Source organism: Megalops cyprinoides, chromosome 20, assembly GCF_013368585.1.
Source record: "Megalops cyprinoides isolate fMegCyp1 chromosome 20, fMegCyp1.pri, whole genome shotgun sequence".
Taxonomy (NCBI): Eukaryota; Metazoa; Chordata; class Actinopteri; order Elopiformes; family Megalopidae; genus Megalops; species Megalops cyprinoides.
This window is the reverse complement of record NC_050602.1, coordinates 21,028,936-21,050,399: the sequence shown is the minus strand read 5'-3', so window position 1 is coordinate 21,050,399 and position 21,464 is coordinate 21,028,936. Positions and strand designations below refer to the sequence as shown.

The 21,464-nt window shown below is 44.5% G+C and overlaps 2 protein-coding genes and 1 long non-coding RNA gene across 5 annotated transcripts; 2 read left to right on the top strand and 1 right to left on the bottom strand.

The window, feature by feature from the left end:
- Positions 1 to 2,640: 2,640 nt before the first annotated feature.
- On the top strand, positions 2,641 to 9,553 carry LOC118795767. 3 transcript variants are annotated; one of them, XR_005005826.1, is made up of 4 exons: positions 2,641 to 3,691; positions 4,653 to 5,281; positions 7,206 to 7,431; positions 8,702 to 9,553. XR_005005826.1 is itself a non-coding variant. In XM_036554485.1 (2 exons), exons 1-2 carry the CDS (start codon positions 2,714 to 2,716, stop codon positions 5,160 to 5,162), a joined length of 1,488 nt encoding a protein of 495 aa, XP_036410378.1. In that variant the 5' UTR covers positions 2,641 to 2,713; the 3' UTR covers positions 5,163 to 5,410. The 3 variants fall into 3 exon arrangements, 1 of the variants encoding a protein (XP_036410378.1); XR_005005825.1 differs by lacking the exon at positions 8,702 to 9,553 and having other exon boundaries at positions 7,206 to 7,545; XM_036554485.1 differs by lacking the exons at positions 7,206 to 7,431; positions 8,702 to 9,553 and having other exon boundaries at positions 4,653 to 5,410.
- Positions 9,554 to 11,266: 1,713 nt separating this feature from the next.
- Positions 11,267 to 15,128, top strand: LOC118795330. The gene is made up of 3 exons (XR_005005814.1): positions 11,267 to 11,309; positions 14,200 to 14,292; positions 14,917 to 15,128. It is a non-coding gene; the product is annotated as an uncharacterized LOC118795330 (long non-coding RNA).
- A 1,566-nt stretch (positions 15,129 to 16,694) lies between these two features.
- loxl5b (lysyl oxidase-like 5b) lies at positions 16,695 to 21,464 on the bottom strand. Its single transcript, XM_036553870.1, has 7 exons — positions 21,215 to 21,464; positions 20,438 to 20,971; positions 20,195 to 20,303; positions 18,986 to 19,123; positions 18,279 to 18,435; positions 17,594 to 17,689; positions 16,695 to 16,814 (listed from the first exon to the last, which is right to left on the bottom strand). The coding sequence occupies exons 1-7, from the start codon at positions 21,462 to 21,464 to the stop codon at positions 16,695 to 16,697; spliced, it is 1,404 nt and encodes a 467-aa protein (XP_036409763.1).

Below are 21,464 nucleotides of genomic sequence, written 5' to 3'. Positions count from 1 at the left end.
CTAGACACAAAAGAAGGAAGAGTGATTGGTTTCCAATTTGCAATGTATAGGGGAAGCACAACGACTATAGCAACAGTAACTATTTACCTTTGGTCAACATAGTGAAGCTGAACTATTTCTTCCCGTGAGTACTTTGCAGACTCTCAGACAGATCAGTGTAGGTACTGATCTGTCTGTACTGTGCTCTCTGTAGGAGGACAATGAATAGCTAGCAAAATGTGGCCTTGTACATCAGCTTGAATAAGGGGTACTTTCTGAGCAAAAATCTAAAGACAGCAGAAGTAAACTGTAGCTGTTTTAGCATGGAACAGTACTTAGCGTTTTTTTTTTCAGTAATTGTGGTGCTTCACCAAAAAAAGAAAAAAAGATTGCCCTAGTCAAAGATAAGGATGAATGTCATTTGAATGAGAGCTTAGTTATGGGTAGAGAGACTTTGTGAGTCTGAGGAGGATCACAGACACAGCAACCCTCTTTGAGCAGTGGTGGTAGAATGAACTCCCCATGGGGGTCAGGACAGCAGAATGACTGGCTATCTTCTGACACAGACAGCAGACTCACCCCTTCAGACTGCGTCTCGGATTCACCTCAATCCCTGCCCCCTAGCACCTGCTACTTGTACTACTTGCTGTTCGTTTCACATGTAGTATTGCAAACGGGTTGCACAAGTTAACTTGCGGTAGGCGGAAAGAATAGTGTTACAATCACACTCGCTAGCTTGGGAGTGTTGTCAGCCTGGTCTGACACTGTCGCTTGTTAAACCTGAATGGATACACTTATGTTCCATTGTGCTGGAAGTTGCTCTGGATAAGAGCTCCTGCCAAAAGAATGTAATGCAATGTAATGAACGAGTCGGTTTCTCTGAAGCTGGTGTGCGATTCACGAGCGTGGGTCTGGGCAAACACACCAACAGGCAGGACTGGAATCGGGTCACATGCAAGCGCCCCGTGGGCTTTTTGTGGGTGCGTGCCTGTACAAGGGTGCATTTGCTGAAATAAAGGATTGTTCTTTTTTGTGGTTTTTCATAATCTGTAAAACAGCTGCGACAGAGTTTCAGGTCTTTTGTTAATGCAGCTTATGGTGATTAATCTCGTTCGTTCCTGCCAGCCATCGGCAGAGGGTCACTTTTATGCAAAAGCGCTGGTCATCTCGGGTATGAATGCCCTTGCCAAGTCTGTGGTTCCTAATGCAAAAAAAGAAATCTGTGATGTCAAATGAATAAATGATAAAAATAAAAATCAATAAATGATATATGTAACCATATGGCAGATGTTGAAGTTATTTTTATCATTAGAGAGAGCAGCAGCCACGGTTTCTGCAGAAAGAACCTACAGATACGTTCCCCAATCATGAACACCCCAAAACACTCGGACCCAGGAGCTCTCTCTGTGGCACTACCCCATGGGGAGCCCTGATTAGGGGACCTCACCTTCATTTTTCATGATTGTGAGTCTGTTTTGATTTTATGATTGCATTATGTATGATGGTACATGATTGTGAGTGAATTGTTTATTAATGTCTGCAATAGACTGCTCATAACCACGTATGCTCTTGGCTCTTGTGAGGTCATGCATTTAACTGGAGTGTGCATTTAACGGGGGTAAGTCAATCCTATTAGATTAAAACTGGACCAGCTGCATACCATGCAGTAAAAAGGAATACACAGTTTCATTTGCAGTTACAGAGAGCTAACTCTGTTATATACTGTTGTTTGTCTGATATATGTATTAGATGCTGTACAGTAAATCACTGCGGACAAGGACATCTGCTAAATGATAACACACATGCGTGCGCATGCACACACACACACACACACACACACACACACATACACACACACACACACACAGGCTGCTGAGGGGTGAGATGGTTTGTCTCTTGTGTCCTGCCTGCTCCGTCACTGTGTGTAAACCCCCCCCCCCAGGCTTTGTGTTCTCGGGCTGTGTTTAATTGGTGTGTGCTGAGCTGACTTTGCCAGACTGAGCCAGAACAGCTGTAATCGGGTCAGAGCCGGACCTGGAGCCCACGTGAAGACTCCGTCCGCTGCCCGTTAAAAACAACAGGGACCTCGATCGAAGACAGGCTGGAGTCCCTTTGAGAGAGAGAGAGAGAGAGAGAGAGGGAGGGAGGGAGGGAGGGAGGGAGAGGGAGAGCGAGAGGAAAGAGGGGGCACCGGTGGGGAAGCATGCGCAGAGACGAAGGAGGGGAGAGAGAGAGAGGGAAGAGGGAGAGACAGGAAGCCTGCAACAGCAAATGAGACTGAGGCATACAAGGGGAAAGGGGGAGAGAGAGGAGGACGGGGGCCCCGCAGCTGGAGAGCAGGCAACAGGGTGAAGAAGAAGAAGAAGAAGAAGAGAGAAAGAGAGAAGGAAGGAGAGAGGGTCCAGGCAGAGGGAAACTGCAAGGGGGGGGAGATAGCAGAAGAGCGGACAGTGAAGGGCAAGAGGAGGAACGCAGACGAAGCGGGATTGCTCTGACGGGGAGGGAGAAGTGAAAGAAAGTTTGAGAGAGAGAGAGAGAGAGAGAGAGAGAGAGAGAGTGTGAGAGAGGGAGTGAGAGGGAGAGAGAGAGAGAGAGAGAGAGAGAGAGAGAGAGAATGTATGGCCAGAGCGGGGAACGGGAGCCGGAGCTGGAGCGGGAGAGGGAGAGGCAGAGGGGCAGGAAACGGCTTGTTTTTTAAGGAGTCGCCGCCGGCCGCCGCTGGCTCGTTTCCGCCATGCACTCGGGCTCCCGCCAGCCTGGCCGCCGCTGCGCCGCTCAGCGCGGTAACCTGTGCCAGCGCTGGGTCCGCGGTGGGCCTCACCTCCAAAGGGAGCCAGCTCTCCGGGGGCCCCGCTGGCAGACGGAGCGGCCCCCGCCCCTGCCGGACAGGCGGAAAGGGACACGCCCCGGAGCTGGGGAGGAGCCGGGGGAGCTTCAGAGGGAGGTCAGCGCCCACCCGCGGGGGAGGCCGCCGTCTGAGGGGCCCAATGTACACGCGCCGCAAGGATCCTACGGTGCTGCCGGGCAGGGGCAGGGGCAGTGGAACCCAGCCAGGTGGGTCCGGACCCCAGAACCGGGCCCGCAGTTCAGAGCCGCGGAGGAACGCTGCAGAGGATGCGCCTGCCCTGGACACTACTGCTGGGCTGGGCCACACCCCTTGAGAATGAAGTGCGCGCCACTCCCGCCGAACGGGTTCGGAGGTCAGCAGAACCACAGGTCCGACCCCGGGGGGGCGTCAGACTGGCAGCTCTGGGACCACGCTCCAGAGAGGTACTGCAGCGACCCGCAGGTCCCTGAGCAGGTCCACTCCAGAACGCAGGATTACAACAGACAAGTTGCTCTGAATTCTGCTCCTTTTCCCAGCCAGGAATTTAGCAGTGACGGTGGCACAGTGAATGATTCGGTCGGGCCAAAGAGGAAACCAGAACAGCTTTGTAATGGACTCAGCTCGGTCCATGGCGGCTTCTTCCCCACAGAGATCCCTCAGGCACGGCCTGCCCGCACCAGAGAGCAAGGTCCACTACGACCCAGTAGTACACCTCCTTACCTCCAAACCGACACCCCCAGCAAGGGAACGGGGCAGACGACCGAACTGGCTTTGAATGGGCCAAAGAGGAACCAGGCGACGGTCCGAGACCAGATCCGACGGGTGGTGGAAGATTTGGAGGGCGTTCTTTGTGGTCTGAAGCAGGTTCACCTGGAGATGAAGGAGGTAACAGACTTTATTTAGCTCCGTAACGTGCCTGCCTGGAGTACAGGCACTTCTCCTTCAGTTATTTATATACAGGTCCTTTAAAGTGGAGCAGAAAGATAAATACTTGCTGCGTGAGACAGTATGTCTCTTTCATGTAGTTCAAGTATTTTGCTCACCTCACAATTTTAAGTATAATAACAACATAATGTGTGTTTTCATAAAAAGTAAAACAAGAAGATTACTTTTCACTTTAATGTAGTGTTTTGTATCTTTTGAATTTCATAAAGAAACTCTGAGTATGACACCCCACGGAACTGCGTAGAAATAAAGACTTAGGGCTTGTTTATTTTGGATCAATTGCTGAAACTTCACTGATCATTACAGCATGTGGATAAGCATTATCATGAGCTCAGTGAATAGGATTAGCCACCTAGATGATTGAAAATCAGTGAACTGCACAGAATCTGCACTGCACTGATAAAAAAAAACAGACTTTGTGAAATGTTAATAGCGAGAGGTACTGATGGATGCTTTCCACTTAACAAATATGAATCCGTGAGAGCTAAAAGTTATGCTCACTCAGTAATACCTTTTACCCTGCCTGTTTGCCAACAGGGGCTGACAGCCAAGCAACCCTGATGCATGCTTTGAATCATTAATGTTGCTTTATCAATGAAAACAAAAGTTTTTTTTTTATGTGGGAACATTTTACTGTGAGGAAACCTTTTATATGGTCCCTTTCCAGCACAATGACTCTGATGAAACAGAATCTCCTTATTTTACAATAAATATTCTTATTACAAGAAAAAACAAGGCAGTAATACTAATGAAAGTAATAAATCATACCATTTTACATGTGTAAGGAGAGGCAATAAAGCTTAACATCATTTTAACTGTGTACTGCATCGGACACCAGAGTACAGTGTAAAGATGTAGTTCCTGAAACAAGGTATAATTAACACAGTTTCATCTTGTTCAGGTGGTCCAACAGATCGACCTGCTGACGTCTCACATTGACCTGAATACAATGGAAGCGGGCAGCTCCAGTAGGATGATATCGTACAGTCACCCCAGGGTAGGGGGTCAGGGTTCAGCCCAAGCACAGTCCATTTCGCCTGCCCACAGCCCATCTGTCCTCATGACTGACCGGGGTGTGCCTCTGACCTCCTGCAGCAGTCCCCCCGGACCCGGGCCAGGCTTTCTGTCCAATGGGATTCGTCCTACCACCCACCCACCCAGGGACCAGGGGGGAGGGGCGTATTATGGGCCTAGAGAGACAGAGCTGCCCCTCTCCATTCCCGCCACTCAGACTCAGACCCAGGGAGGGTGGCATGGCAGTGGCATGGCTGCCCCCAGGGATCGGAGACCGCCCCCTTATCCGCATGACAGACAGGTGGTGAAGCTCGGAACGAGGGCGAAGGGCCCGCCCAGCTCTCTGAAGACTCCGCCCCACCCGGGGAAGCGCAGACAGGCCTCCTCCGCGGTGTGAGGGGGCACTGGCCAGAGCCATGCCCCCAGGGCTACGGACATGCGGCCCACAGAAGCCTCAGAGAGCAGGCCCCAGACTCCCAGGACACAGGCCATCAGAGCACCCTGCTGCTGGAACGTGTGAGTCAGCGCCATGAGACACCGGGTGAAGGGTGAAAAATACACCAAAAAACAGGGAAAGTGTTTGGTTGGAAGAGCAGAGAAGCTATTAAAAGCCGTCATCCCTGACCCTGGTGCGTCCAGACAAGCTCTTCCCCTGGGTTTGATTTTCAGATACTGATGCACACACACACACACACACACACACACACACACACACACACACACACACACACACACACACCCAAGCACAATAAATGTGACATAAATACATTACATTCATTTAGCAGACGCTCGTATCCTCATATCGAGTGATTTCCAGCACAATAGAGCATAAGTGTGTCCATTCAAGCTGAATGAGCAACAGTGTCAGACCAGGCTAACAACACTCCCAGACCAGTGAGTGTGAGCATAATATCCACTTGTACATAAATGAAAGTTTTGTTCATTGTTCAGCGAGCGATCCTGGTTGTCTTTAGAGCGATCAGAAACAGGTGGCTTTCATCTGAAGACGCTGGGACCCTGTGATGTGCACAAAAGTGTTTATGCCTCATGCCAGTGAATGGGCGTCACATGACTTTCTGCTCACTTACTCACCACTGCTGGGAAGCACTGTCCCAGCGTGACAGATGTTGTTTGGATCTCATGCCAAATTCTTAAACAAGGGGCCCCGAGTGATGATGTAAGCTTGTTTTCACTGACTTTGTCGAGGCCAGGCACTGAACATATATGCCTGAAGGTGTGATGGAGTATCCTAAGGAAAAACACAGTCAACACAATCAAAGCCTTGTAAGGCAGATATAAACAATCACAAAAGAAGGGTGACTCCCGAGTTATATAGAGGGTGAACAGATGCATATGATTTTTGTATTGGACAGGCAGTGACTACGTGATGGTCAATACTTGACACAAAGCACCCAGGCACAAGCACCAACAATGTACTTCAGGAAGTACAGAACATTCTTAAGATTCTTTTTACCACATGAAACGCATAATACTTCTCCCTCTAGCGTAGAGTATGTGCAGCTACTGTTTCAGTCAGATATTTTAGCCCTGCAATCTGGTTTCAATCAAGAACGTTCTGGACGCGCGCCCAAACCTGAACGAGACAGACATTGCTCCTGTTACAGCAGTGATGGTTACATGCTTACGGGGAGTTTGGGAGTAAGCGCTGGGCTCTCCTGCAGATGGCAATTCGCAATGGCTGGTTCAGAATTTGGCCAGAAAAACAACTCACAGTGTGAATACTTCTTGAGGAAGTTGCTTTAGAGGTGCTGTACTCGCTCCAATTCCTTTGTTTTCTCAAAAAAAAAAAAAAAAAAGTCCTCCTTCAAAACACAGGGTTACTCACAACATTTGTTTGCCAATAGAATGTCTGGTTCTGGTGTATTGGTACTTACAGCCAACATATTTATCTTAGTATACAGCCGGAACAATGATTTATTTCTGTACATATAAAGCACAGGCTTGCAAACTCCTTCTTCAGGTAAGCTGAGATTGTAACCCTGATTCAGTGAGTTATTTTTAGGCTTGCCTATATTACTGAAGCAACCCTCAGAACTCAAGATTGCATTATTTCATAAAAGACTGCTAGATCATCAGTTGCATTGGCATATGGAAGATGTGATTTCTGTATGAAGTTTATAAAACTGGCAATAATGTCTTAGTGAATAAGAGCTATAATGTTTTAGTAAAGCTATTTTTGGTTACTCTAAACCTCCTGTTAATTAAGAATGGAATTTTAAACCCATCTAGCATTTTTTGGGGTACGTGTTGAAAATATTTTCTGTCAACAGCTCTTTGGAGAGAGAAGGGAAGGGAGAATCATTATTCATATGAAGGGTTATGAGGATAAAACTTGGAGAGTGAAGAAAGAGGTGAGCGGCATATTGGTCTTCTGATCTGAAAACACACGCGTCTGAATGTGGTTATTTATTTTGTACAGGGAATGGTGCCATGAAGAGGAGATGGCGTGGGGCCGAGGGGATTTCTGCAAAGGAGAGACACTCCGCAGGGGCGAACAGAGACACAGATGTGTGACCCCTCTCACAGAGTTGCCCGAATTTTGAGCCAGTATCCCGGTGTGGCTGCGCAGAACTGAGAAATGTCCCTGCTACACCCCGAGCACAACATGTGACCCTCTAACTCCCGAAAATTGTGAAAGAATTCAGGTACACTATCCAAAGATAATGCAGTATTTCTTTTTTTGTTGTACAGACAGACAAAGTATTTTATGAAATAATTGGATTTTCATGACTATGTTATGCATTGTAAGTAGTGTACAGGTAGGCCTGTTTCATTTCAAGATAAATATCCTAATTAAGCAATTACAGATTTTATTTTTATTTTCAGCATTATTTATTGTTTTCAGGAAGCTGAAAGTTATAAGTAATTTCCAAACAACGTTAATGGATTCATAAATCAGTGTTAGAACTATTTACACAACGCATTTGAGGTATGTCCAACAACATACAGCAGAACAGGCGTCCAGAGTGAGGAAGCCATATAAGGCCAAGTAATCCAGGGCCTCTTTTCCCGCCTGCGATTGATCTTAGAGGTTGAAAGGTGCTTTAAAGTGCGATGTAAAGAACGTTCTTACATTTCTACATGAGTGTCTCAGAACAGCTAATACAGTAGCGATGCGTGCGCGTCAATGACGAACATCTTAATAGTTGCTCTCCGTTTAAAAGGTGCTGAACATGTTCAATCGATTTGATAATAACCGGTTGCACTGTCTGCGAGGCATTCGATGCAGTGAAAATACATCAAATACTAAGTGGAAATTGATCAGACAACACAAACGAAGCGTTCTATGTGGTAAGAACATAGATTTGTCATCCATGTAATGCACAATCTTAAAGGACCTGGACAGCGCATATACAGTAGGCCAGGGGTGTCCAAACCTCTCCTGGAGGGCCACTTGTCCTGCATGTTTTAGATCTCTCCCTGCTCCAACACAGCTGATTCAAATGATAAACTCGTTATGAACTCCTGAAGCTGCTGAATAACAAACTGATCATTTGAATCAGCTGTGTTGGAGCAGGGAGAGATCTAAAACATGCAGGACAAGTAGCCCTCCGGGAGAGGTTTGGACACCCCTGCAGTAGGCTATTCGCTGACGGATGAATCGGCATCGAACTTTTAATTTCCTTACCATGACCGCATTGTTTCAACGTAGGCTAATATTCAGTAAACAACAGCATTAATGCCCTCAGATACACCTCGTCACCGCTTACATTGCTGTATACATTAACAAGTGGGTATGCATGCATCTTCAGTTTGTGATGATTCCTGCGGGTGCGGTCGCACAGGATAAGGAAGGTATGTTTTCTATCGCCCCGCTTCGATTTCTGCTATTGAAGGAATCGTTATTTAACGCGTTTGGTACCGGTTTTGAAATCTGCTTCTCAAGAAGGTTTTAACGACCAACTCAACCTTTAGATGCTTTCGAGAAACGAGGCCCAGGACTCCAGACGACAGGTTTCAGGATACGTGGATAACCGCACTACCAAATCAAAGCTATCAAGCCATGTGACCCCTTCTGACACATGAACGTATGTGACCTGTTACTGCATGTCTTTCATACATATGTGTAACCATTTTTATACCTAGAATGTACCAATAGAAGAGGTTGAATCCAACTAGATATTTTTGAAATGTCTGTTATACCAAACTTGCTGTTATATGTTAAATATCATTGCAAAATCAGGGATCATTCACATGAGGAGTCGATGACACATTTGACGCTACCTTGCTCTGAAATGTTTCTTTCACGTAACTGTCGTTGCTTATGTTGACCACTAGAGGACGCTTCATTACCACAGGCGTAGTATTTTTGATTTAAACAGCTTATTTCTACTCTTTGAATTGTGGGTAGATTTTTATTGCACCGATTGTAAATGATTAATTCATTCAAGAATTCATCCATATGTTTTACTAAACTGCTATTCGGATATGCGACAACAACAGAATATGATACTTTAATTGCTGGAGGAGTATCCAGGTAAGCCATTAAAATGCTGACAAAGCTAGCTAATGACTTGCGTCTTACAAGTAAGAGTACTGTTCATAATATTTATCTTACAAGCTTCTCTTTATCAATGCAAATGAGATTATTGCAGCCTCAGGTGTTGTGTAGTGATAGAAACAGGGTTAAACTCTGATTATCAATAACTGGTAAAAACAAAGGAAAGAAAAAAAAGGATTACTCTGTATTGTCCTTGTAACGTTTCCTGACTTGTAATCCAGTGGACTTGGATAAAGGAAAACAGTTTTCTGAGAATAAACTCCCCAAATAGCTGCCTTTATTTATTAAAGTGGTTTCCGTGAACTTGGCGCTACAGTGTTTGTGTCTCTGTTTATTTAAGTTTTGTCTGAGATTTTTTCACTCCAACAGGCCTCCCTCCTCCCACAATGCACCGCTCAGTCTGGGATATTCCATCACGCTTTGCAGTTTTAATAACCCCTGCTCTTTGCCCAGCTCCCGCATTGTGATAACCTGTCATTAACGTAAAGTTTATATCTACATTTACGACCAACAGTGCAGAAATTCAGGCAGTAGAGAGAGGGACGCGCATTAAACGGCAGCGAAACTCAGCAATTTTTTTTTTTTTTTGCCTTTTAAGTCGACAAAACAACAGCATTTCAGATTGCTTTTCAGACTTTAATCATTTTTGCAATTAAAGTTAGGACCCGGATGCAATTTTTATACATTTGAATGAAGGAGATGGTTAGCTGTTTGCTTTCATTCCTCAGTGCCCGCTGCCCCAACTCTGGCTCCTTGCCCTGTTTGAGTTGTGCAGGAGTCAGTCAACGGGCAGCCTACAGAAGTAGGTCCTGTCAGTCAAGAAAATAACCTCTCAGTGATCAGAGTAAAAGGGGCTGAGGTGACCGAGGGTTAACGTTAATACCGTGGCCTAACTTCGACTAAGGCCACGGTATACAAATGTATACTTCGCAGCTGTAATTTATGACAGAACAAACATTTACGGATGTACTGCAGCTGTTGGCCCAAACGCATGAGTGTGTGTATGTGTGTTAGGTGTATTCATTTAGTTTATTACAATGACACATGTTACTGCATTTGAATATCAGTTAGTTGGAATTATGTCATCTGTAAGCGTATCCGTAATTATTTATTGAGGCAAAGATTTTCAAGAACCGTCAAAACCAAAGTCTTCAGCTCACTGACATGTTGTTTGAGATATGGCTGACTGCCAGAATGGAGGAATGAAAGAATTAATTAATAAATCAATGAATACATGAATGAAACGATGAATATGTATTTCACTTGAGGGAAGAGAAACACAGAATGTGTTGTGCTTGGTGATTCCTGCAATGACTCAGTCAACGAGAGACTGGGGTCTCGCCTTTGGAAAAACAGAAAATGCATAGACGGTGCGCAGCCGGATCAAAAATACCATTTTCTGTCCTTTCTGCTTCCCACCCGCCCTCACCTTCTAACCGCAAAAATCGTTTAAAAGCAGCAACAGGATCTCGCTTCGCCTAGAAGAGGCGCTCCCTGGGAATATTTTATGCTGACTGAATTCTCGATGTTTGCTCAGGACCTATTAAGAAAAAGCACGAACCTGTTTGGAGAACGCACTTTTGTTCGGAATAATCGCTCCTTCAGTCAGAGACGCGTATAAGTCTGTTCGCGGCGCCCGCGAAGGAAATTTCTGTTCCATGCAGGTAAACATTGCTCCTTCACAAATAGACAGCCATTTGGTTGTAAAAATATGAGGGAAACGGAGTTAGCCAAATAAACATGTTAGGCCTATCATCGTATCAGTAAATATTACACTTGGACAATGGCACATTTCGTACTTGGTTTCCTTCACAAACTGGCCAGAAAACATAGTATCAAGAAAAGGTCAGAGACAGAAGATTATCAGCTGATAAATATCGCACTTTATTAGACTCGTTTGATTAGTAATTGTACGCTGAGATGGCTTTTACCGCTGATCTCCTTTTGCTTGGACAGATCGAGCATTCGACGTCAGGTTGCCGCCATCTTTTGAGGCTCAAAACCACACTAATGCACATCTTGGTATGTAAGTGTGACGACTGCTTCCTCATCATTATTTGGCCTTCTGTTTAGAGATCTTTTTACGTTTGACATGTTTGCTGTACAGTCTGATATGGTGGCCCGTGGACTGTACTGTACTTCTGTCTGCTGAGACCAGCAACTGACCTCAGGTCAGTTTGTTCCCCTGGATGACATGGCAGTTGTGGAATTTCTCTGCTCCCTGCCATTTGAACAGGACAACCCAAAAACCACCTGCCAGCTCAGCCCACATACTCTTTGCGCGTTCAGACTCCTGACCAAATTTTAACAGGCTCTTTTTAACACTCCCATTCACCAGTGTTCCAGTCCCACCCTTCCTAAGCGTTAACATGACCAGTTGTGCTCCAGTTTGCAGGGAAACAGCGTGCTTTAACCAAATATGCTGTGTAACTTGGCATAACTCCCTGTGCAACCTTCTCAAGATGACTTCCCCATGCTAGCCATCTTCTGGTTCGTGTTTACCATTAGAGCCCAAATGACATGAGACAAAGTCAGGATCGAAAGACAAGGCTTTTCTTAAACCGTGGAATGATGTAGCCTCGTCCTTTGAACTACATTACTTTACATTACATTATTGTCATTTAGCAGACTCTCTTATCCAGAGCTTACGTAGAACTTACATAGTTTGCGTTTTTCACATGTTATCTAGCTGGACATTTACAGAGGAGATTCTGGGGTTGGGGGAATCGAACCAGCAACCTTTCGGTTACAAGCCCTGCTCCTTACTACTATGCTACACTGCCAATGTCACCATAATTGCATGATGGTTCTCCCACAGTGCTGCTACTGTATGCTATGGAACACACAAACATCACTGTATGTGTCCTGCTACAAATGATACAACCTTAAGTCAAGGACAGTAGCAAAAAAAAAAAAAAAAAAAAAGGTCCGTCTGAAATAATCTGTCTGCTCAATACAACAAGTGAGGTGCCCACCATGTGGCTGTCCTGTAGGTCTCAGGATTTCCTGTCCTTCCCACAGTCCTTCCATGTGAACACCCCTAGCAGGTCATAGGCCTTGTCCTGTCTTCTTCAGATCCCTGTTCATATTTCTGTCATACCAGCTCTGTCGTTCTGGCATTGTGCTGTGCTACGTTAGCCAGGTCTTTGAACATGGTCGCATTTCAGGTTAAGGTGCAGTGTGATGCTTGTTCTGGTGGTGTTGAAGTTTAAAATCCTGCTGTGCTATGAACCATTGGTTTCCAAACCTTCCACAGACAATCCTCACCAATTAAACAAAACACTGAGCAAGAGCATTCCGTTATTTTGACGTAGGCTACCTTTAACAAGGGATGGGTCACAGAAAATCCTTTCACTCATCCATTTTGTTCGTTTGCTTGGAGAGTGTGGAAACCCCTGTTTTAGACAAATGATGACAGTCTTGTTGTATGGACCTGGGGAGACACGTCCTTCCTGCAGCCAGCTGAGCAAACAGTTGTCCACCTTCCCTTTCCTTTGTGGCACATTTAAAATGACAGAAATAGCCATAGATGACCAGTCCCTTGCAAATATGCTCATTGTGGTACATCCACAAACCTAGCCACCAGAAACAGCCATAGAGGACTAGTCTGCAGATGCAAATGCAGTCATTGTAGTACTCTCACCAACAGAGCTATACTTAAACATGAGTAAAATATCAAGAACAGTTCAAGGGTTGTACTTTTTTGGATATGTCAACAGTAAACGTATTATGTTAAAATTAAAACATATTAAAATGCATAATACTCCAGTCATAAACTGTTGTCCATTATTTTGTAAAATGATGTATATTGTGCAAGATCTTGCATACAAAATGACAAAAAAATATATACATAAAATACAAAATCTGTGAAAATGACAATATTTGGTATACTTGATTATGCATGCTATATGACACGTATATTGTTTATGGAAAGTGTATGTTGAATAGGAGGTGGAAATAGCACTACAGTGATTGCTGATGATGACAGTCTTGTTGTATGGACCTGGGGAGACACGTCCTTCCTGCAGCCAGCTGAGCAAACAGTTGTCCACCTTCCCTTTCCTTTGTGGCACATTTAAAATGACAGAAATAGCCATAGATGACCAGTCCCTTGCAAATATGCTCATTGTGGTACATCCACAAACCTAGCCACCAGAAACAGCCATAGAGGACTAGTCTGCAGATGCAAATGCAGTCATTGTAGTACTCTCACCAACAGAGCTATACTTAAACATGAGTAAAATATCAAGAACAGTTCAAGGGTTGTACTTTTTTGGATATGTCAACAGTAAACGTATTATGTTAAAATTAAAACATATTAAAATGCATAATACTCCAGTCATAAACTGTTGTCCATTATTTTGTAAAATGATGTATATTGTGCAAGATCTTGCATACAAAATGACAAAAAAAATATATACATAAAATACAAAATCTGTGAAAATGACAATATTTGGTATACTTGATTATGCATGCTATATGACACGTATATTGTTTATGGAAAGTGTATGTTGAATAGGAGGTGGAAATAGCACTACAGTGATTGCTGCTCTATAGACTCCTCCTCATTAGTCACAGTGGATACTGGGTGGGTTGTAAAATTCTAGACTAAATTTCAAACCAGCCCATTTGGAAGCACGATTGGTGTTGAGATCCTCACTGCAGGTAAACATGGGTCTAGCATTCCCAGACAGGCTGGAACGGAGGTGAACTTGGGGGAGGTTGGTGGGGGTGGTCTTTCCAGACAGCTTCAAAACACTCAGGCTGATCTGGGTAAACAGTCGCTGGGTTAAACCATCTGTATTTATGTTCATTTTTTAAAAATGATTTTGTCTTGCCGTGTAGTTAGTTACTCAGCTGTTGTCAGGTTTACTGTTCCATCGACTGAGTCCATGTGTGTATCCATTTGCAGATGCGGCCTGACCTCTGACAGTCTATCTGTCCCTCTTTCTGGTGCAGTGGTAAGGAACAGGGCCTGTAACCCGAAGACTGCTGTAACGCAAAGGTGCTGAACTCAAAATGCTTTAGTAAACATCCGGCTGTCACCCTGCATAAGGATGTTTACTGAGCACAGGAATAATATCTGCCTGTCTATACACACACACACACACACACACACTACAGATTGTCCTCTTGGTTTTACCCATTGTGTGTGTATGTGTATATCACTGTGATGTATAGTCCCATTTCCTGAATTTTCAGCAATAGCAGGCTTTGGCATTACTGTGAGGGGACAGTCTGACAGAACTGAGGGGGCGTTGCGGTTTGGGAATGAAAAGGGGTGCACTCAAACCCTTGCATTGACGGAGGTTTAGTAAACATTGCAGCATAGCTTAACATCCTCAAAGCCCTGCGTTTACATAGGCCTGTGAGTAAACTCACACTGCAGCTCTGTTCAATCTGAATGCAGCAGACTTTGTCCTTAACTCTGAGCAGTGGATTTAGGCAAGTGCTATGGTTTTAAAAAAAAAAAAACTTTCACAAAACTTTACAGCCATTTATGTGATCACTACGCTAATGATGTTGTATTTTACGTTGTCTTGATGAGGTGAAATGTATAGCTTTCTATGATGTTTTTCCCTATGTAAATGTAGAAAACAAGTAGCACTTGTCTAATTTCTTCACTCAGTGTTAAGCACAGAGTGAACTGCGGTGACATTGAAAATGGGCCTGCGTCTGAAGATTCGGGGCCTTCACTCGACCGGGCAGAACCAGCCTGCTTTCACAACCAGGAGCCAAACCTGCATTTCCCGTGTGACCAGGGAAGCCACAGGCATCCGGTCTCCGACATTCAAGCCTGGGTTCAGTGCCGTTGCCTGGTGAAAATTCCGTGGTTTAAGCAGATCTTGCTTTGTGGAGGTAGTGTGTCTGGCGGCGGCTGAATTTAACAAAAAGTGCAGTGTAATAAACAAGCAACAGTAAAAACTTTCTGAAATGCACTCTTAGAGACGAAGGATAGTGTGACAGGACTGAATATAAGCCGAGAAGTTCTTTGTGCAAATGTGTGTATTTTCCTGTACGTGGGAAAAGTGTCCACACTTGATTCACACAAAAAACTAAGACAGAGACTGAAATCCATTTACACACCAAGATTTTTAGAAAAACTGTTTTACAGTACAGATAAGACAATACATTGAAATTTGCTTCAGGAGTGCTCAAGCTGTAAAGGAAGTGAAATCATATGCAAGCAGACATCTGTCCATTGATCCATCCATACATACATACATATGTAAAACCTACAGTTACTTAGACATATAAATAAGACAAATAAAAAGCATATGGAGTGCACGCTACAGGGATTTGTTTCAAGCTTTCTTTCTTGTGGTCCCTGAGTGATCTACTTCAAAAGAGTGAAACTCAGCATTATATCTTCAAATTAGCAAGGATAAATTCTAATACAAGTATCTCAATGAATGAATAAATTTATGTAAACAGCTACATATATTTAAGTAATGGCTTAAAAAAATATGAACACATTAAATACAAGAACACCCCCTCATATTTTCTGTGCTGAGACTCACAAACAGGTGCCATTATTAACATTAACTATTGGCTGTTGAGGAAAAAAGACTTTATGGTGTCTTTCCTACATTGATTCAGAGCACATTATTAACCTTTCCCCTCAGATTACCAGATTATCTCTACACAACAGCTGCTGTACATGTTGGTGCTTCGAACTAAGGCCTTATCATTGCCATACAGTGGAAGGAAAGCAAGCGCCCTTAGGACAAAACAGTACACAGTATGGAACATATACTGTAAATGACGAAAGGTCTCCAGCTCATCCTTTTGGTCTTCATCCATGTCAGAAATGTGACAGCAGAAAACTTATTCTTTTTCTTGTGGAAAAAAATCTGATCCGTTTCAAAAGAAGAAAAGAAGCATCTGCATAGGTCCATATCAGCAGACACCATGGTTTAACTCCTTAGGGTACAATAAAAAATGAGGAAACATGGTTTTAAAAGCCAGGAAACGTCATCATTTATTTACTTACCAGAGGCCCACACTCACAATGACTTACAGTACATTTTTACTCTGTGTCTGTTGTTACAGCTGGAAATTTAAGTGAAGCAGTTAAAAACCATGCTCAACTGTACAACAGCAGTAGCCCACCCAAGATTCAAATACACAGATTTATGGTGGCGAGTCACCCTCTCTATGTGCTATGCTACGCTAAAGCAGTCGTGCTGTATTTCTGCGGATGATACATTACTGCCTCAACCATTTTCAAGGCAGGATCTTTGCTGTAGCAGCAAAAGTAAAGCATTTTTTTCAGGGATGTGAGAGCGGTGTCGCACCAAAGTCAGTTTCCCATCCCCTGTGTCACAGGGTCACACTAACGTGATGCTGCAGCTCATTAAACTGACAGCAGTACCCCTACCCCCCACAGATCAAAAAGCTGCTTCCTCACCCCGTTATCCTGCAGTTGCGCGTTTGCACGTGAGAGCCCGTGTAAGTGATGTCACACCTCACAACGTTGTTGGAAAAATCGGTCTCCTGCACGAGGAAGTTGGGGTTGACCGTGACCTGGGAGAGGAGAACACAATGGCACAGACACGGAAACCGTCACATGGGGAGGGGGGCGGCGTCGGAAAAACAGCACAGCAGGCAACTTCTCTTCCTTCAACAAAGCCTTCCTCATCCCTCACAGAACTTTCCCTGTGGGGTTATGAATGTTACATACAGATCCCTGAAACAATATCACGCCAAAATGTTCAGGACCCCTGCCCTTAACCACACACTGAGACATAACATGTAGATTTGACAACAGCAGCAGACATTATAACCTGCGGAGTCAGCGTTTACTGATATATTGCTCTGTACATTCCAGTGAAGGCTCCTTATTTGTCTCGAGTGACAGTGATTGACAGGCCAACTTTCTAGCCTAGCTGGACAACTTATGCCTGCAGTGGGTGAAACTTGATGACTAAACTCAGTGAAAAATAAAGACTGGAGCAGTGGTGTCCCAGGCAACTGTCTTTATGCTATGAGAAAATAAAATCCAGGGAAACCATTTGGCTGGAAATACTGAAAAATAAACACCATAAGGAGCATTAACTTGGCCTGTGCTTGCAACAGTACACCCAACACTTTCTCTGAGGCTGTTTACAAATACTGAATGGCTTCATTCCAGAAAGTCATTTTCAAGTTACGATTTCAATTTACAAATTGTCCAGAATACAATTTGATGAACATACTAATGATAATTGTAAGGTGAACTAATGATAATGTGGGAGGGAGGGGGCAAGTGCCCTATAAGGCCAGTGATTTTTAGTGTGTTACCACAGTAACCATGGCGAGGTTACCTTGAGTATGTAATTCCCTGGAGGCACATCCGTGATGTCAATCCACTGACAGTCAATGTTGGCGTGGTAGGTGTCATAGCAACCAGGACTCAATCCCTACACACACACGCAAAACATAAAACTTAGTCAAAAGAAAAAAGATGTTTTTTTACCCTTTTTTGGTTGAACAAACACTCCCTCGCTTTTTAGTCGTATTACAAACGTATCTCATCACTGGAAAATGCTAAAAGTAGACATTTCATTTGCACAACATTGACACAATTCATTTACTCATAAGCTTACATTTACATTCATTCATTTGGCAGATGCTTTTATCCAAAGTGATTTACAAGTGAGGTTGACTTAGGTGACTCACTGCATCAGTCTACATATTCTTTTTACCAATTTGTGTGGGCAGATTTAAACTGGAGCAGTGACTTTAAGTACCACACTCATCATTGCATTAGTAGTGCTTCTACCACACAACCCCCGGGGATGACCATGCTCTTACGACTACGTCTACCATGCAGAACCCCATAACTGACACCATAAAATGGCATTTTATATTTTTACAAATCATTCCTTTATTCAGCTGTATATCTGCTGGGTACAAAGCCCAGTCCCCTCACTACTCCACCCCGCTGTATCATATATTTTTGAAGCATGTTTTCGGAGCGTGTTTAGACAGCCGCTGCTACCCTCGAACCTGTGTGTGAGCCGTGCAGGCGTAGCGCCGGCGGACGCCCGGGTCGCAGCCTGTGTCTTCCAGGCAGAAGCTGGCTTTGTGTCCCTCCGCCACCTTCTGACCGGTGGAGAAGTCCAGCAGGTCGTAGTTACTGAAGGCGTCCATACTGTGGTAGTGCCTGAGAAACAGGAGAATCGGGCAAAGAAGGAGGAGGGGCATTATTGACAGGAAGGGGAGAAATGTTGGAGAGAGAAAGAGGAGGGGTGTTAAATATAGGAAAGAAGGCACAATAGAAAGGGAAGCAGAGGTTCAAAGAGGTGAGAAAATATAGTACTGGCAAAGAGATACATGAGTGGGGGTGGGGTGGGGGTAGTTGAACATCTGTTCATTAGAAAATGTTGCCTATTGTACAATATAAGTATTCAGAAGTTCAGCCACCCCGCCATCAATAGCACCATTTTTTACGACAATCATAACAGTTTAATTGTATTAATTTTATTTGTTTGAAAATTGCCCTTATCCAGGGAAACCTACACAGTATGTGTTTTGTTCTAATGTCATACATTTATACAGCGAGACATTTGCTGACCTAAGTGCCCTTCTGAATGACGCAATAGCAGTGCTCAGACTGAAATTTAAACCCACAGCCTTATGGTTACAAGATCAGTTCCTTCACCTCGGTGCGCTGCCCTTTATTGCTGGTGTTTTGCATGTGTCAGAGGACTCACTGATGGCAGCTGTGCCACTCCCACAGGTGTCTGGGTTTCACAGGGAGGAAGTCTGCAGTCCCCTGATTCTTCACTCTCTGTGGAAACCGCAGCAGCACCCTGTAGTCCAGGTCTCTGGTGCTGGGCCTGTACGCTGACCTTGAAGGAATAATTGTTACGGAGAGCTCAGCAGATTTAGTCCTTACCTTTGACTTAGAATAAAATGCAAGTTTCGCTTTTTTTCTTCTTTACCCAGGTCAGAGGTCACACATTAATGGAATGAGTTTGTAAAAAAAAACTTTTACTTGCAAATCAAGGTTAAAGATTAATGTTGATTGAATGGAGGGGAGAAGCATAACAGGCTAAAATACAGGATATGTTGATGCAGTACCTTGACTTATGCATGCATTAGGCCTATATTACACAGTCTAGCTCAACAAACTGTGCTGTGTGTTACAATTAAATTCTGAGCTGACCAAACCAAAAGGGACGTAAGAGGACTTAACTCAGGAATATCAACAGTGCATCATGGATCTGTTTGTGTCTCTGTTTGATCTTTGTGAGAAATGAACGTAAGTTGTTGTATGCTAACTTGTTATCAGACTGAACCTTTGAGTTCAGGAGCGGAAAGCTCAAAAGGACAGTTTCCCGTCTGCCTTATTTATGTTGGCTCTGGTTGTCCTGGCAACCACCCAGGCGCTATGAAATACTGTACCGCGCCAATTGCTGGCTAGCGTACCGTCTCAGAGCCATCAATCATCCAACCGTGTACATCCATATGCGGTCGCACAGCCAGCCGTCATGGCAAAAGTTTTGTAACCCTAAATTGTTAAACCAAGTCGATTTAGAGACGCGCGTATCTGTGCTCTTTTTCATATGACCAAGTATTTTTATATAAAATTGAGGTTTTCATTTTTGTCATTTCAGGGTTCCTTAATATTAGACAATTTTCCATTTCGTGTGATCCCTTTCCATTTTCTTGTCATGGCTTTGCCGGAAAATATTTTCTATGGTTCTGAAGGACTATGGGAACTCGTAAAATATAATATTTAATATGATATCTATTATGGTATTTTGTCACATACAAATGGCAAAGGACCAAAGTAAATGAGAAGTTGCGCATGGTGATCATGACATGAGTTAGATATCGGTTGAACTCTTAATATATACTGTAGATCTGATCATCGTTAATCACCCGTAACAGAGTACAAAGTGTTTTCTGCGCATTACCTGGCCAGGCAGTTCTCTTCTGCTGCGCACCGCAGCGCGTACATCTGCACGCGCTGGATGTAAGTTGATGCTTGGATGTAATAAGGGTCTGGAACCAGGTCGGGCAGTCCTGCAAGAGAAACGCAAGGATAAACGAATCGTGCCATGTCAACAAAAAAACCACAGAAAATCCAGAAGAAAATCGCTATGTTTGCTCTGACTATTGCATTATTATTAAAATGTTATGTTTACATGTGTCCTCACCGTTGTGAAAGTATCTGGTACCGTATCCGGAACTTGGCGGACGGTGCGGTCTCGTTCTCCCGTTAGGCGGATAGATGTTGTAGAAAACTGTATTCCGCTGATTGTTTGAGGCGTTCTGTGGATCTTCCTCAGTCGTATTTCCCGGGTTTCTTGTTACGTCAGGGTCTGACTGTATATCATTCCCATTGTCGTTATTTGTGGGATTGTCATTGTTTTGTATCCTAACGGGAGTGGCAAGTTGGGGGCCTCTGTCAGTATCTCGCAGATTCAACTGCTGCACACTTGCTCGTGTGTTGCCATCTGAATTGTCACTGAATTCCGTTCTAGACCCCCCGGCAACCGACGCGCTGTTGTGTGGTCGAATCTGCTGCCGGATGCCACCAGCTGTGGGCCAACCAGTCCGTGGAGGACTCCTGATCGGAACCAGCACGCTGCTGTCATCTCGTGTGGCCGTCTCTCCACCTCGCGGTATCCCGTTACCCGAGAATTCTGAAATAGTCTCTGGGGTTGTGGCATTTGTTCTGGAGCCAGTGTCTGACGAAAAACGACGGACGCCTGGTGCACCTGTGTCACCTTGTCGTGTCGATAACATGAGCTGATGTTGCCTGGCGTCCGGTGCGCGACGGCTAGCAATGATATACTGTCCAGCATCGGCGCCCAAAACGATAGATTCTGACTCAGATGAACTAAGTAGAGCCCGATTCGGGCGAGCAATGTTCGAATCAGATGCCCTAGGTCCAGCTATTGAATTTGTAGATCTAACTCGAGGCGGACTACCTAGTGTTCCAGGTACACGGTGGCTGCTGTTTTCGGTTGCGGTGCTCAGGTACACCTGAGAAGTCCTTCTTGCGGGTACTGGCGGGTGATATTGTGAGCCAGTGCTCAGTAAGCTGTACACCCGGCCGTTATTTTCCCATTGAATCCTGTGCTTCCATGGTCCGATGCGCTGTCGCGTCTGTCCCTGCCCAGTGCTGAAACAAACCAAACCCTGCAGCAGGTACAGAACTAAAATCTCAAACTTTGCCAT